This window comes from Mesitornis unicolor, unplaced genomic scaffold (assembly GCF_000695765.1).
Source record: "Mesitornis unicolor isolate BGI_N332 unplaced genomic scaffold, ASM69576v1 scaffold43982, whole genome shotgun sequence".
In the NCBI taxonomy this organism is placed as follows: domain Eukaryota; kingdom Metazoa; phylum Chordata; class Aves; order Mesitornithiformes; family Mesitornithidae; genus Mesitornis; species Mesitornis unicolor.
Window position 1 is genome coordinate 3,455 of NW_010172025.1, and position 15,352 is coordinate 18,806.

The 15,352-nt window shown below is 37.7% G+C and overlaps 2 protein-coding genes across 2 annotated transcripts; one reads left to right on the top strand and one right to left on the bottom strand.

Annotated features, from left to right (window-relative positions):
• Positions 1-304: 304 nt before the first annotated feature.
• LOC104533998 (acyl-coenzyme A synthetase ACSM3, mitochondrial-like) lies at positions 305-9,804 on the top strand. The gene is made up of 13 exons (XM_010180236.1): positions 305-517; positions 1,937-2,147; positions 2,806-3,013; positions 3,252-3,395; positions 4,220-4,376; positions 5,322-5,401; positions 6,132-6,255; positions 6,755-6,835; positions 7,500-7,601; positions 8,637-8,764; positions 8,881-8,980; positions 9,440-9,559; positions 9,718-9,804. Exons 1-13 carry the CDS (start codon positions 305-307, stop codon positions 9,802-9,804), a joined length of 1,755 nt encoding a protein of 584 aa, XP_010178538.1.
• Positions 9,805-10,631: 827 nt separating this feature from the next.
• Positions 10,632-15,158, bottom strand: ERI2 (ERI1 exoribonuclease family member 2; the record flags this gene model as incomplete). Its single annotated transcript, XM_010180238.1, has 6 exons — positions 10,632-11,940; positions 12,120-12,270; positions 12,908-12,989; positions 14,103-14,203; positions 14,726-14,882; positions 15,031-15,158. Coding segments are annotated over 6 exons (1,928 nt in total), but the record flags the coding sequence as incomplete, so codon positions are not given.
• Between the last annotated feature and the right edge of the window lie 194 nt (positions 15,159-15,352).

The following is a 15,352-nucleotide window of genomic DNA, read 5'->3' on the forward strand; positions in this document are numbered from 1 at the left end:
AAGGAAAGAAATGTGAGCTATAGGAAAGCTGCCACAGTGACAAGGCTGAGTGCTGCTGGTTGAATGCAGGGTGAGTATCTCAGCTGCCTGATGATCAATGGAGAGCAGGGATCAGACAATAGCCAAACTGGAACCGTCCTCAACAGTTACTCCAATTAACAGTTGGAATTTTTGTTCCAATGTATTCCTCTATGTGATATAAAAGCTGTTCTGAAACTGCATGGCTAATACCAGCTTTGTATCTGTATCACTGTAGCACTTCTTGAAGAGATAATTGATAAGGAATAACTTTGAAGAGAGTATTATGGCTCTTGCTGCTATGCAGTTTTTACTGAAAATCCCAAGTGTCACGTCCCTGCGGGCTCCCCTGAGAAGATCTCTCCAACTTTGCAGCCGGTGCTACCCAATTCACGCCTCTTTGAGTTACGAAGTCATGAAACAACAGTACAGACCAGAGGTGCCAGAGTACTTCAACTTTGCAAGAGACGTGCTGGACAGATGGACTGAAGTGGAAAAGGTAACAGTTACTTGGCTTCTCTGATGCTGAAGTATTTAATGCTGGTCATTAATGCTGAGTATTGGACAAATCCAATAACCAAGACAGTGGAGTTATGTTCTGGTTATAATCTAGGGATCATCTCATACAGTTTGAACCTGTAGATCCCTTAGGCCACACACTGTCCTGTCCGTGAGTCCAAATAGTTATTTCCTTTAATCAGTAACTCCAGTGAGACTGAGTGTGCGTAAATAAGTGCCTTGTAAGTGAGACTGTGAACTGAACCACTCTCAACCTTGCATCAATTCCCCCATCAGCCATGACGGGCACCCCATCTGGATGTGGTGGGGAGATCACTTGACCTCTGTGAGTTTCATTAACTGCCTGTAACATGAATAATAAATACAGTGTAATGTCAAGCCTCACCCACTTACCTCAAATTTGTAATCAGGGGTTTGGAATCTCCAAAACCGAACAACTTTGAACCCCAAACCAGACATAAGTGCTATGTCAAGAAAGGGAATATAGAAAGAAAAAAAACACAAACTGTGAAGCATAGGTCTATCGCCTTTCCTACTACACAGGTCTGGTCTGTGTGCATTTAGGACTGGTTTTGCAGGCTCAGGGTGTTCATGATGAGGGACTAAATGCAGTTATGACCAGTCTGGCAGCAAGAACAGAGTAGAGGTATCATCTGTCTGACACAGTTGTTCTTTTTGCGCGAAAACCAGGTTTTGGCAGGCTGCAAATGGAGCAAGGAACAGCCTCTGCCCTCTGAAGTGTACAGATAAAATCTGCTCCTCTGAAAATGAACCTTAGTGTTATTGTGCCTTCAAATAGATAATAAGATGTCATGTTCTTGCTGCCTCAGTGAATGTTTTTCTCAGGAGGTGACTTACTACACTGCTACTGCTAAATGCATTGGACCCCTTTAAAGCACATCGTATGCTTACATTTCAAATAATTTCACATATCAGTTAGGTGAGACATTGATTAAAGGTCACACTGTGTGGGCCTGTGCTTTTGAAGCTTTTTATTTAATTTTCAGAAGTAGCAGATAGGCCCAGTTCCAGACAAAGTTGAAAATGAGCTCAGAGGGCTCAGGAGACTGTGGGGCACAACCCAGAGGTACCCACATTGATTGGCTGCTTTGTTGGCATGACCTGAATGAAAAAGATTCTTCTTTGTGCAACCTCTTCAGAGTGTAAGATGAAGAACTCAAGAAAGGAATACAAATTTAATTTCCTAAATGAAGTTTATAGACCATTATTTCTAAGGGAGAGTTATTTGCCTCGTTTGGAATCAGTGGCAAATTTTTGTGGCATCCCCAGGTTTCTCCAGCACTTGAATAAGTGATGAATGCTTTTCTTCCTCAAACTTAAGGTAAAGGCAATGTGTTTCTAAAATGAAGGATTTTTACTGTATCGTGGTGTTCTATAGGAGGGAAAAAGGTGTAAAAACCCTGCATTCTGGTGGGTAGACGGTGCTGGAGAAGAGGTGAGGTGGAGCTTTGAGGAGCTGGGAGTGCTGTCCAGGAAAGTGGCAAACATACTCTCTGATGCCTGCGGTCTGCAACGGGGAGACAGAGTTATTCTGATTCTGCCCCGGATCCCGGAGTGGTGGCTGGTGAATGTGGCTTGCATAAGAACAGGTTAGTAAGAGAATAGAGATGGTATATAGGTACAGAAATTGCGACTTAAACAAATCTTTGCTATTTAATGCACTCAGAACTACCAGTATGCTAATGATGATGAACTAGTGTCATGCTGGTCAAATGCACTCTTCATGCCAAGCTTTTTGTGTATGGTGCTTTTAAGACTTGTGACGCATCACAAATACACCCTCTTGCTAACTTTCAGTGAAATTAACCCACGCTTAACGAAGTGTTTCACATGTTCCCCTGTGGGGTCTGTTAAAGACTCAGCCTCTCAGTATTTACAACCCAGAATGTCTTGGTGCCCAACAACCCCTAGCAGTATACGTTGTGAGGCAATGGCTATGTTTACCAGTAAAGATGTCAATTCCAGAGGGATGGCATGTTCCAGGGGCAGTGTTTTCAAACTAAGGGAATTTATTCTGTTGATTTCTCTTACTGTCCCATGATCTATATAGTATTTGCTAACTTGTGCTAATCCTCACATAGCATTTAATCCATCAAAGAAATCAGTATATTTACAAATGTAGGTCTAAGTCCTAAAAGTACAGCTCTGTGTCACTCAAAAGAACAAAGTAAGGTGAATCTGGTTTCTAGGTACAGGTGTTACTCTTAAATGCTGAGACTGTTTTTCCCTTCCACTTCCTTCCTTTAGGAACTGTCTTGATTCCTGGCACACAGCAGTTGACAGCAAAGGACATTCTTCATCGACTACAGAAATCTAAGGCAAAGTGTATCATCACTGATGATCATGTGGCACCAGCTGTAGACTCAGTTGGGGCTGAATGCCAGTCTCTGAAATTCAAGTTGCTTGTGTCAGAGGGCCACAGAGAAGGGTGGCTGAACTTTAAAGATCTCATGAAGTGAGTAAATACCGCTATGAAAGCACCACAGCAATAATGACGGAAAGCATGGCAGTTTGTTTTGAATAGGAAATGTTGGCACACACCAATGTATTTTTACCCTTTTGGGACTGCGCAGTGGAAAAATATCAATGTTTATGACACTTTTGATTGCTGCAGTTATTTTGGTTAAACATTTTCAAAAATATGCAATTCATACTTGCAAATCACTTTATTAATAATTTTGGTTTTTTTTAAGAAATGCTGCTTCTGATCACCACTGTGTGACCACAAAGTGTCAAGATCCAATGGCCATCTATTTTACCAGTGGAACTACAGGATCTCCAAAAATGACTGAACATTCCCACAGCAGCTATGGTATTGGCCTCACAGTAAGTGGAAGGTACAGATGTTACTTTAAATCAGACATATTTCTGTAGCTGTTCACATAACAGAAGGAAGAGAAACACAAGATTTTTACCAGAAGCTTTTATTTCATCCCAAAAGGAGTTTGTTTGGTTTTTTTTTTCCTCACAAGGCAGTTTGAGTCTAGCTGCCTTAGTTTATAGAGAATGTAGCAGTCATGTAATCACCAGTTTCTTTTTAACATCTTCTTTAGCTTGTGGTAAATTCTTCATTGTATAGTTGCTGGATTGCCCCCGAACTGAACATCAGCACGAGTTTATGAAGTCTGTACCATACAAGCAAAAAACCAAGGGTCTGTTTGGCTTCTGAATTCATATGTGTCTGGATTAGGCACAACTTCTGCAGGAACAAAATGCTTATAGTTCAGAGTATTTAAATTTATAAAGCAATGTTGTTTATAAAATTAATATGGCAGTGTTTTCACTCTAACAGGCAAAGAATAACAAATCAGAAAATACCAAACTAGAAGTGAACAAAAAAAAATCCTCATCCCTAAAAATGAGTTCAACAAAACCCCAGAAATCTCACATCTATTCATACAACATATTCATATTCTGAGGTGATGTTAGCTTGTCTGTCAGTATAATTTTTCCCTTAGAAAAATGCAACATTGTTCTATCTTGATGACATTGTCATTATGCTATGATTTACTTCTGCTCAGAAATTCAGCCTTTTCTAATCACCCTTTACCCAAGACAAACAGTGATGGATTTGCTTCCGTGGCATATCTGTTGTTGGTATTTTAATATTTGACTTATTCCTGTCAAATAGAGACTGTGGACTGTTCCCTTGTGTTACCAGGTACTGGCTGGACTTGACTTCCTCAGATATATTTTGGAATACATCAGACACGGGCTGGGCAAAGTCAGCTTGGAGCAGCATTTTTTCAGCGTGGATTCAGGGGGCGTGTGTATTTGTACATAAGATGCCACACTTCGACCCAAGCATTGTCTTTGAGGTAAGTGAGGGGAGCCCAGCAACAAACAGCACTGTTCTCTCTGGCTGAGCATGCCCAGGTTTTCATTTCCCTTGGTGCTGTGTGGAGGCAGCACACAGTGCAGTTATAACTTTCATCAGGTGGTAACCAACTGATAAGTAGTGAGTGCTGCAAATAAGTGCCCCAAAAACAAGAGCATATTTGACATCCAAAGAGTTTCATAATATATTCATTCTGCTCTGGATTTGAGTGCAGAAACCTGCAAACATCCATTATTAAGTCTAGAAGTGAAGTACACAAGAAATTGTTCTGGGATTTGTGGAGCACTTTGGTGGTGTTATTAAAATAAGTGACAACAACAGATGATGAGAATTTCAGTTGCCTGCACAGTGTAATTGAAAGTTAAGGAGTGAAGAGGCAACAAGGTTGAATTTCTTTAACAAAAGGCACCATTATACTGTCTTGCATCCTCCACACACGACTCCCTCATAATTTGAAAAAAAAAAACCTACTATGTTTCATTTTGCATATAATGACTTTATCATCATATCCACGTTAACTAGATGGCTGGGAATTGCTAGTTCATATTAGGGTATATTGAAGAACACCGTCGGTTTTATATAGCATCTAAAAAGTAGCCTTATGGTTTCACTTGTTTTCTTCTGAACTGCAATTATGAAGAAATTTTGCAAGAGAAACTGTAAATCTTTCAAGAGCAAAAAACTTCGGTGTGTTGAACTAATTGTAAAATGACATAGATTCTGTTTTGAAGAAGGAAGTAATTAAATGTAACTAATGTGTGTTGGTGTTGGCAAGTACAGAGTTAGCTGCTCTTAGGACACCAGAGTTTTTGTTCACGTGTTTCATAAACTGGATGCAGAGTTTATTATGTCTTACAATGAAGACAAGACCTCAGAGATTTCAGTATATTGGCAACATTTACTTTTACTATTCTAAATTCCCTAGAGTCTGTCAAGATTTCCCATAACTGTCTTCTGTTCTCCTCCAACTGCCTATCGAATGTTTGTGCAACATAAACTGTCTAGGTAAGCAAAGGCAGAGTATCCTTGTTGGTGTATTTGATCAAAACAGTAGACCAAATGCTTTTCTCTTTTTTAATTCCATATTCATAATGGCATAACGGTAACACAGCTCATGTATTTCTCAACATTTTGAATCTTATGTACTAGGAACAAAGTCAGAATAAAGATAGCTTAACCATCTCAGATTTCATAGATTACAGTGAACTTGCACAAGACTTTGAAAAGTATTTTAGCAGAAGATGTAGTAGGATACCCATGATATCGTCATTAACGTATCTTCAGAAGTGCTTTTATAATCACGTTCCACCTCTACTTGTTTTTCCACTTGTTTATCCAATACTGAAAGTTACAAGAGTGTGTGTCAGCACAGCTTGGTGAAATGTATGAGATTGTTTGGCCTTATTCAACTCTGCTGTGAGTTTTTAGTGTCATTAGGGTTGAACTTGGCTATTCCTCTGGTTTGGACCCCAATTCAGATTCTGTTAGAACTAGTATACTGAACATTAGATTTTCTAAAATAATACAGAAGTAAGACTGCAGTTTTTTCTTTTTATGTGCATTTTTTTCAGATTTGTTTTTGTTTATTACACTGCTCAGTTCAAATTGAATGAATAGAACTCGGTAAAAATTTGGGGTTTATGTAGAAAGGACCCCACAATAGAGGAATACAGTAGTAAACGGGACATAGCAGGTAGATGATTGCCAATTATTTTTTTTTCTATTTCCAACTAAGCTATAGATTCAAAAGCCTGCGGCACTGTGTGAGTGCTGGGGAGCCAATCAACCCTGACGTGATAGAAGAGTGGAAGGTGCTGACTGGGCTGGCTATTCATGAAGGCTACGGACAGACAGAAACAGTATGTTCTGCTGTACAAATGTAAAAATGTATGCTTTCCGGATACAGCAATAAATCACATTTAGGTTGCCAAGAAAATGTGATTAAAATTATTACACACAGTTATGACTTTTAGGTGAAAAGTCAATTACAATAAGCAGCACTGGAAAAATGTAGGTTTTGTAAATCATAGAACAATCATAACAGCTTCACCCAAAATCCAAGGACTGTTTTTCATTCCTGTGATCTTTGAATTGGGAACTAACACAAAAGGAGTATAGTCCTCATTACTACATTCCAAATTCTGCTTTAGAATCTATCCTTAAAGCACTTGCTAACGTTATTTGGAGCTGTGGGCATGATTCTGGGGGCATAGTTTATTTCTAGAAGCTTAATCATTGGATATATGATTATATTAGCCAAGTAATTTAAGCCTAAGCTAAAGACTGAATGTACAAGCCACAGTTTAATTAAATAAAAAAAGAAAAAACAAACCACAAACCCAACAACACTTGTTGCAGGTGCTGATCTGTGGAAATTTTAAGGGAATGAAAATCAAACCTGGCTCTATGGGAAAGCCGTCTCCAGGCTATGATGTCAAGGTATCATACCTCCAGTGACTCAATCTCTCTCTCTCTTGCATAATCACTTTCCTGTAAAGAGGTTTGAAAGCTCTAACCCAGAGTTGTACCACATACCATGGTACATTCAGCAGTGAATGAAAGAGTGAAGAAATGCATGTTACTGCCCTGAACTGAGCATGCAAAATAAACTATTGGACTTCCCTATTGCACCATCCTCACCAACATAGAAGACAACCCACTGCTAACTGTCTGTTAGGTATCAAACATGAATGCAATGATAGAAATTAAATTGCTGAGTTAAGGAATACTGGGAGTGAATGTTGTTTCCTGGCGATAACAGAACTGCTGAAGCAGGTTCTAGCACCAGATCAATTCACAATATAGGTTAAAATTTTTTGTATATTTCAGTTCTTAAGTTTTCCCACCACATTACTTCAGGCCGTCCCTGGGGTCTTACTTCATTACGCTTGCATGGTACTTGGCATTCCTCAGATAAAAGACATAGTGCGAAGGACAGTGGATTAGTAATAATCTTATACTTCAGTTGTCTATTGCTCCAAATAAATTCCCAATTAAAAAAATGCTTTATGTATTTTAAATGTGCACCAAGATTCTGTAATCTTAATTTAATGTTTTTTAATTTGACTCCAAGATCATAAAATTGTGTTTTGTTTATTTTTAGATTATAGATGAAAACAGTAATATTCTGCCTCCCGGAAAAGAAGGAGACATTGCCATCAGAGTAAAACCTATGAGATCGCCTTTTCTTTTTACTTGCTATGCTGTAAGAATATTTCTACTGTTAAAGTAGATACCCTGTTAAATCTGTCACAAAGAATGTGATGCCCCGTTTCATTTGCATATACTCTGCTTACCACTCTCAAAACCTGTCAGGAGGAAAAAGGGATTTCCATTTTTTTTTTCCTCATGCAGATGCTTGGTCTACTTATACAATTACATGTTCAGTGAGATTATCCTACCTAGCAAGTTAAAAATCCACTTTCTTTTGATTGTTATTTCCTTAATATAATGGGAAATGTTTGACAGACTCCCTAATGCCAAATTACTCTTTGGCATAAGGACTGCAGCCCCCATCTGAGAAGCAGGACTCAAGCTTCATCAAGTGTTTCATACACAGCAAAATTATTTTTTTTTCCATGTTGGTTAGAATTTCCAGTCCAACAGCCAGTAGAACAAATGCATAATACACTCAGTTCTGACACCAGGGAATATTATTAAATTTTATGAATAGTATCAGCCTATAGTCAGGTCTCCTGAGCATGTGAAAGAGGAACACCATGCATACTGCCTAGAAAAAAATCTTGCAAGAATCAGTTACATTTGCTGTAGAAAAAGGAATTACTAATTGCACTGTGCCAAGTCAAAACTTTTCTGGGAGTGGAAAAAAATTAAAAATTTCAGGATAGGAGATGCTAGAAATACAAGGGGGAAAAAATCATAGAAGAATAATCACATAAAAGCAGATTCTTAGTTCCATAAGCCTACGTATTGTTGCAACCTTCAGTGATTCCTAAAGCCATAGGGCTTAATAGAATATTAAAATTTTAAGTCAGTCATGTTTATTGTAATTTATGAACTTTATATCTAGTTTTGTAGCCTAGTAATGGTGAAATAATAATTCTCTATTATTAATGTCCTTCTTGAATCTGATGCACATGACAACAGCATGGACCAGACTGAAAAGCTAAGATTTTAAAATATTTGACTGCACCATAACTTATATACTAAATATATTAGAATGCAATTTCATGTATTTTTCAGGTAGGTTTCATGTAAAATGCAATTTAATATTTCCCAGGATGATCCAGAGAAAACAGAAGCAACAATACGTGGGGACTTTTATGTCACTGGAGACAGGGGGATTATGGATGAGGATGGATACTTCTGGTTTGTTGGAAGAGCTGATGATGTCATTAATTCTGCTGGGTAATTTAAGACTGATTAACAGTAAATCATTAAACTTGAGTAACACAGATGATTCAGATGTGAAGTTACATTTATGTGTTAGCAAATACAACTAAAAGCCCTTTCCTGTTTTAAAGATACCGAATTGGACCATTTGAGGTAGAAAGTGCCCTAGTAGAGCATCCTGCAGTGGTGGAATCAGCAGTGGTCAGCAGTCCAGATCCCATCAGAGGAGAGGTAAACAAGTTCAACAAGCTTATATATTTAAGTAGTTTTTTGCATACTAGAACTAATAAAGCCCAACTTCCAAGGAATTTATCTATCCAGGGGTTTATTTTTCTTTTTTTAAATTAGAACTAAATTCAAGGTGACATCTTACTCTATGAGACACTGGAGAACCCACAAAGGAAAAAAACTGACCAAGGCAGTTGCCCCTAATCCGATATAACAAATGCAGCATTTGAAGCTTTTCCTGTTATTCAAATGCTTAGTTTTTTTGTCTTTATTAAATGTATATAAACTGCCCCTGCAGTCCAGACCAGTAATGAGCACCCACAGGCTTTTGCAAAGTTTTCTGTACCTGCCCTATACATTACTCTGGAGTTTGTCAGCCAATTTTTGGTTAAATTTTCAAATCTTACTGATGTATAATACTATTTCATGGCATTTAAATAATTGCTGCTGTAACATCTTTAGGTAGTGAAAGCCTTTGTCGTTTTAACATCTGACTATGCTTCACGTGATCCGGAAAAAATGGTGAAAGAGCTACAAGACCATGTTAAGAAAGTTACTGCTCCATACAAGTATCCTAGGAAGGTGAGTGCTCAAATACCCAAATAATTTTCACTACCATAACACAGTGGGTGTTAACTGTCACATGGCTTTAAGCCTATGCTGCTGAGGCTATGAAAAACTAAAAATTTAGGCTTAACTATATCTTATTTTGTATTGTAATTTCCTCTGCTTTCCAACAGATGGAGTTTGTTCAACAGTTGCCAAAAACTATCAGTGGGAAGATCAGAAGAAATGAACTGCGCCAGAAGGAGTGGAGAAAAGATTAGGAGTACTTGTTGCTTTTTTAATAGGATTTTTTACAAAGCAGATTTACACAGTAATGTGAAGTAAACGACATTATACTATGTCCTTCTTAATTTAGGCTTGAATGAGTTCTTATTCTGATTTCCAACATTTGGCTGTCCTGGGTACTACACTAATAACTAATAGTACAACAGCAGACAGACTGATACAAATTAAATGGGAAACTCATATAGTCAAGAGTGCAAAAAATGATGTGTGTTAAATAAACTATTTACTGAACTGTCATCAGCATTTTATCTTTATTGTTATTTAATTTAAATGATAAAAAACAGCAAGAGTTTAAGAGAACACTATTGCTTCAGGAGATGTGCGACATCTAAATAAATATTTTAAAGTTGGTTATAATCATTACATTTATATTTAGGAAAAAAAGTGTAAATAAAATCCACTTTATTAAAACGTTCTTTAAGGACTAGTTATAATCATTACAAGTATATTTTTTAAAAAGTGTAAGTAAAATCTGTACCATTAAAAATTTCTTCAAGGACTGGACTAGTAAAGAATTTAAAATATATGATAAAGCAGAAGTTCAAGACTTGTAGCAACAGCTGCTCATACTTTAATTTTAGCATGTAATAGTTTTATGTGTTCTCTCACAATTCATTAATGATACTTTATGATATATTGATATTTTTGTATGCTTGATAAATTCTATTTCTGTGTTAACCAAGCTGTGTTATTTTTGTCCCATTCTCAGAGCATATATCTGATATCGTTTGACTGTCCTGATTATATTTAGTGTGATCAGCCTGCTGAGTTTAAGAATCAGACAAAAAAGAATTACTAGTTTTTAAGTTCTCATAGAGGGTCTAAGACACAAATATTTTTTGTTTGAAGAATTTCCTAAATTACTGGCATAAGTTCCAAGAGAGGTCGAAGCATCTGCATTCGGGGTGAGACCATTAGATTTCCCTCTTAGAAGCACGTGTTCCCACTTGAAGTATCCACAGCCTTTCTTACTACCTTCATGCTTGCTAACAGGACAGCAAAAAAATGCTTTGCCGTGGTTTGGACCAGCATTTGACACATACAGTTTTTTAGCTCTTCGACCGCAGTTACATAGAGGAGGAGTTGGTTTTCCATTTTTGACAGCTCTTGCAGACTGATTCAAATTGACTGTGGAGTTCAGAATGGCCGGAGACACCTTGGGCAAATGTAAACTTCTTAAAGGTAAGGAATGATCAAAAGATGCAGTTTTCTCTTGATATATAGCAAAAGACTGCTTTTTTGCTGGTGGAAACATTTTTGGACTAGTTGGGTTTCTTTTAGGAACCTCTGAAGGAGTAGAATAATTTCCAGTTGTTGCTGATAGTGCTGAAATAGCATTTACCTCTGCAGGTGGTAACTTAAAATCTGAAAAAATTGAAGTCTGCCCTGCTACTGTTCCCACATTATAGATAGTGGTATCAGGACTTTTATAAACTATAGATTTCAGAGGTTCCACAGGTATTAGGGTTTTCTCCAAACTTTGATTATCTGAACTCATCACAACTGATTGTTTTGAAATTGTTTTATCTTCAAACACCGACAGAGTATCTGTACTTAAATCATCTTTGAATTTAACATAGTCCGGATGTTGTCCATATTGAGATTCTGGTATTAAAGCAACATCTTCCCAGTCAGTGAGCACAGATAAGCAATCAGAACTCATACTGACATCATCATTGGAGACATTAACTGAGGAGATGGTAGTGGAGACAAGCACGAGTCTTGGTCCGTGTACTGGAAGGCAGTGCCTGGCTGTACTCAGAAGCCCATTGCTCAATCCTTGCTGAATGCCTGTTGACACAGTACTGCAAGGTTGCTGTGCCTGTGCAAGAGGAACAGGAAATCTGTCAGTAGATGCTGTTGAAGAGCTTTGGGCTTGAGCATGTAACTCAGTTCTTGAGCTGCTGCATGGTACAACATGGACATCTGCACAGGAATCATTGCAAGTGGGCCGTTGTTCTTCAGTTTTTACATCAGAATTTCTCTTAATTACAGCAATACTGTTGCCTTTTTTTCTCAGCCAGATTGTTTCGCAAGTTTCATTTCTAGATGTTTCAGGTCTGCTGTTCCTTCCCAGTTGAGTCTTGTCAGTGAAGTTTGTAGTTGGTGTTCTGGAAATTAAATTACTCTTCGGCTGTGCCTAGGGAGTCCGTAAACAAAAAGAGATTTTGGAAAGTGAATACCCAGAAGTTTTAGGAATCAATGCACAAAATTAATAAGCATATCAGCCTAGGGATGTTCTGTTCAATTCATAGTGAAGATGCTGGGTTTTATTATTTGAATAGCTCACCTTTCATCTGTATTCCAGGCTACAAAGCAAGTAGAACCAAAAGGTATGAAGTAGTTACTAACCTTATCCAAAGATTTAGTAACCTTCAGCACACATCCATCACTAATCAGCCTCCAAGCAAGATGGGCAGTGTTCCGAGAATCATCCAACCCTTTAAAAGTATGGTTATATTAATGTCTTTTTAAAAAAAATTACTACTGGAGATAGTTCTTATTAGGGAAAAAAGGTAACCTAGGTAAGCCTTACATAAATGACAGGGATTCACAGAACTCTGACACAGTTATGTAGTTCAAAAAAGGAAAGCAAGACTAAAAAATTCCATAAAATTCCCTATGCTGAAATATCAGAAGGCACAATACATATTCACAATTTTTAAAATCTCTGCTCTGTTTCATTCATCATGACAAAAAAAAAAAGTCATATTGTGCCGATATTCTCTTACACTAATATGCTGTCCAGAGCTATCAGGTAAAATCAAGTTTCCTTATCCTTCCTCTGCCTCTTTTCTTTTGTGCCCTAGCAATTCAGAGATTGATTTTGCTGAACATGCACTCAATAGCACTAGGAGAGATTTCAGAAATAAAGTGTGAGGTTAGAAATAACAATATTTGGTTTTTGAAGCCTTTCTTGTTTTGATGTTTTTGCATAACCTGGAAATAATAGTTACTATTTAGAGTAACGACTAGCTATTACTAGCTGGTTTAGTTTAGTTAATTAAAGCTCAGTAGTAGCTATTTAGCTTTATATATTTTATATATATATAAAAATTAGGATCATGTCATACTTACCGGAATGTTCCCGTCCTGCAAAAGTTATCCCCAGATCCTGCAAAGCACCACTTAACCCTTTAGGCTTTCTGTTGTAGAAGGCCTAAGGACAAAAATCGAGGTGGTTAGCATAAAGCATTTCAAAACCTTTTCATAGTGAAGTGAAGTGAAAACCATTTCAGAAATATCACCTTATGAATAATAAATCTCACAAGGCAATTGTGCAATTCCAGCATCTTCATTTTACAGTCAGGATAAATAAGCACAAGACCATAAGTTACTTACCCTGTAGCAAATTAGAAAGGAAAGAACCACGAATCCCTTCTCTCAGCCTTAAACTAATCCTTTCTCTCTTAGCTCTGGAGTCAGTCATTTGCACTTTATGGCTTACATTGATGAAGGCCTCAACAGAGTGGCATTGAAGGATACCACTCTAAATAATATCTTGGGGTGTCTAAACTGTTGCATACTGCAAAGGTATGGGCATTAATATATTTGTCATAGGTATAGATTCTTTTTGAATGAGAAAAAGTATTGTTACTCTCAGTATTTCATTTGATCTCAAGAAAGGAGGAATATTCACACTGTTTATCTTTAGAGATCTAATTCTCCTACCTAGCTCAAAAGCCTAAGCTCCAGGTGTCAGGACAGGTGGACTCCTGGAGCACCCTTTGAAAAGCATCCTTGACTACACAGGGGAAGGTACACTCACTCAGGTGCTGTTAGCCTCCAAGTTAGAAGGCTGTTGCAGTGTAGACTGTGTAATAAAATATACTTTTTTTTTTAAATTCATACTATTCAGAATAGTCTGGTCAAAGTATAGTTCACATGCTAGACCTTTAAGTACCTCTAAATCTATGATGACGACTTTTCTATGCAGCAGTGTAAGGCAGCAATAAGAGCACACAAAATGAGGGAAGTCAGGAAACAAGCAGAACCAGAGATGTCAGGAAAGGAAGAACAGCTTGAAAAATTATCCTAGGATTATCATTCATTTATCTAACAATAACACCAGGTTGTTTTCCTAGCATTAAGATTTCTATTAAAATTCACACAGTTCTAGGGCATGCAGTTTGTTATTGAGTGATAACACAAAAAGAAAAAAAACGGGTTACTATAGTCACTGGAATGTGAAATATTGGCTTGTAACCTCAGATACAGTTAGCCTTTGAGGTTATTTGGATATAAATGTTTCAGAGTTGATTGATCTTCTCACCTTATATGTTGCTTTGAGATCAATCCAGGAATTTAGAATGTCAGGTTTTCGCAGCTGCTTCCTTTTACACTCATACTGCAAACACACACCCAGGTCCCAGTCTGCACAGAAGAAAACCCACAAATAATTCACAAATAAAGAACTGACCTAAAATCTCCATAAACATGGCCTAAAATCTTCATAAAGGGATATAACATCAACATACTGGTAGCACCCTGTACTGCTAGACAGGCTAATGAAGTCTTTGTACATGAAAAACACTAGGGTTGCTGCAGTGGGACAGGATGAGTGCCTGTTATTAGTGAAGTGTAACTTCACATGGGTGAACATCTCAAAGACTTCATTAAATCATTTAGACACATTAAGAATGGTGACACAGTTCACTATATGTAAAGCAGAAGAATGTAAATATGTCAGACCCTGGAGACAGTGATGCAGTGAACACACTAGGATTCAGTGGATTTTGTGTTTTTTAGTCTTATCCCAATATTGCATAACTTTAATACCTAATAAAAAGGATTTTGGCTCTGTAGAAGTAAAGACGTAATCTCACTAGTACCACCAAATGTTCGGTTTGTATGTATATTACTCTGCAGAAAAAGCAAATTAAAATTTTTATTTACCTGTCCAGGTAACAATGGTACATGCTTTGGCTTCTGAAGTAGAGTTACTTAGAATATCTGTACTGAATATAATTTTCTTCTCCTTTTGTATCCTTTGAATCCATTTCATAAACTGTGATAGACAAATGTTTAGAGGGACCCCTTCATCAACTTGTTTCTTCATGAAACAGAACAAGAAGTATATAGGTGTTAGTACGCACTGAAATTCATTTCAGGTTTACTTTTCAGCCCTTTAAAGGCCTCTTTAAATAAAATAGTAAATAGCAATTACAATGGTGTCGAATAATGCTAAATAGCAACTGTACCTGTGTGATGCCAGTGAGTTCTGTACAAAATTCAGAGAGAATAGGATGTTCCTGGGGCTGGACATATGTGTGGAATTCAGATTCAGTATCTCCTGTCGAGGTGTTTAACAGGACGGCTGGAAACTCAACTGGGACAAGAACAGAACGGGGAGAAAACAACAACAAAAACCCCAAACTACAAAGGTAGACAGGCTAATGCTGTTCACAGCTGTTATTCCGTTTGCTTTAAACTGGGGCGTGGAGGCGTCGGGAAGCAGAGAGGACCCGAGGTAACGCAGCGTTCGGAGCCGCCCCCTTCCTCCCCCTCAGCCCCCTCCGCGCC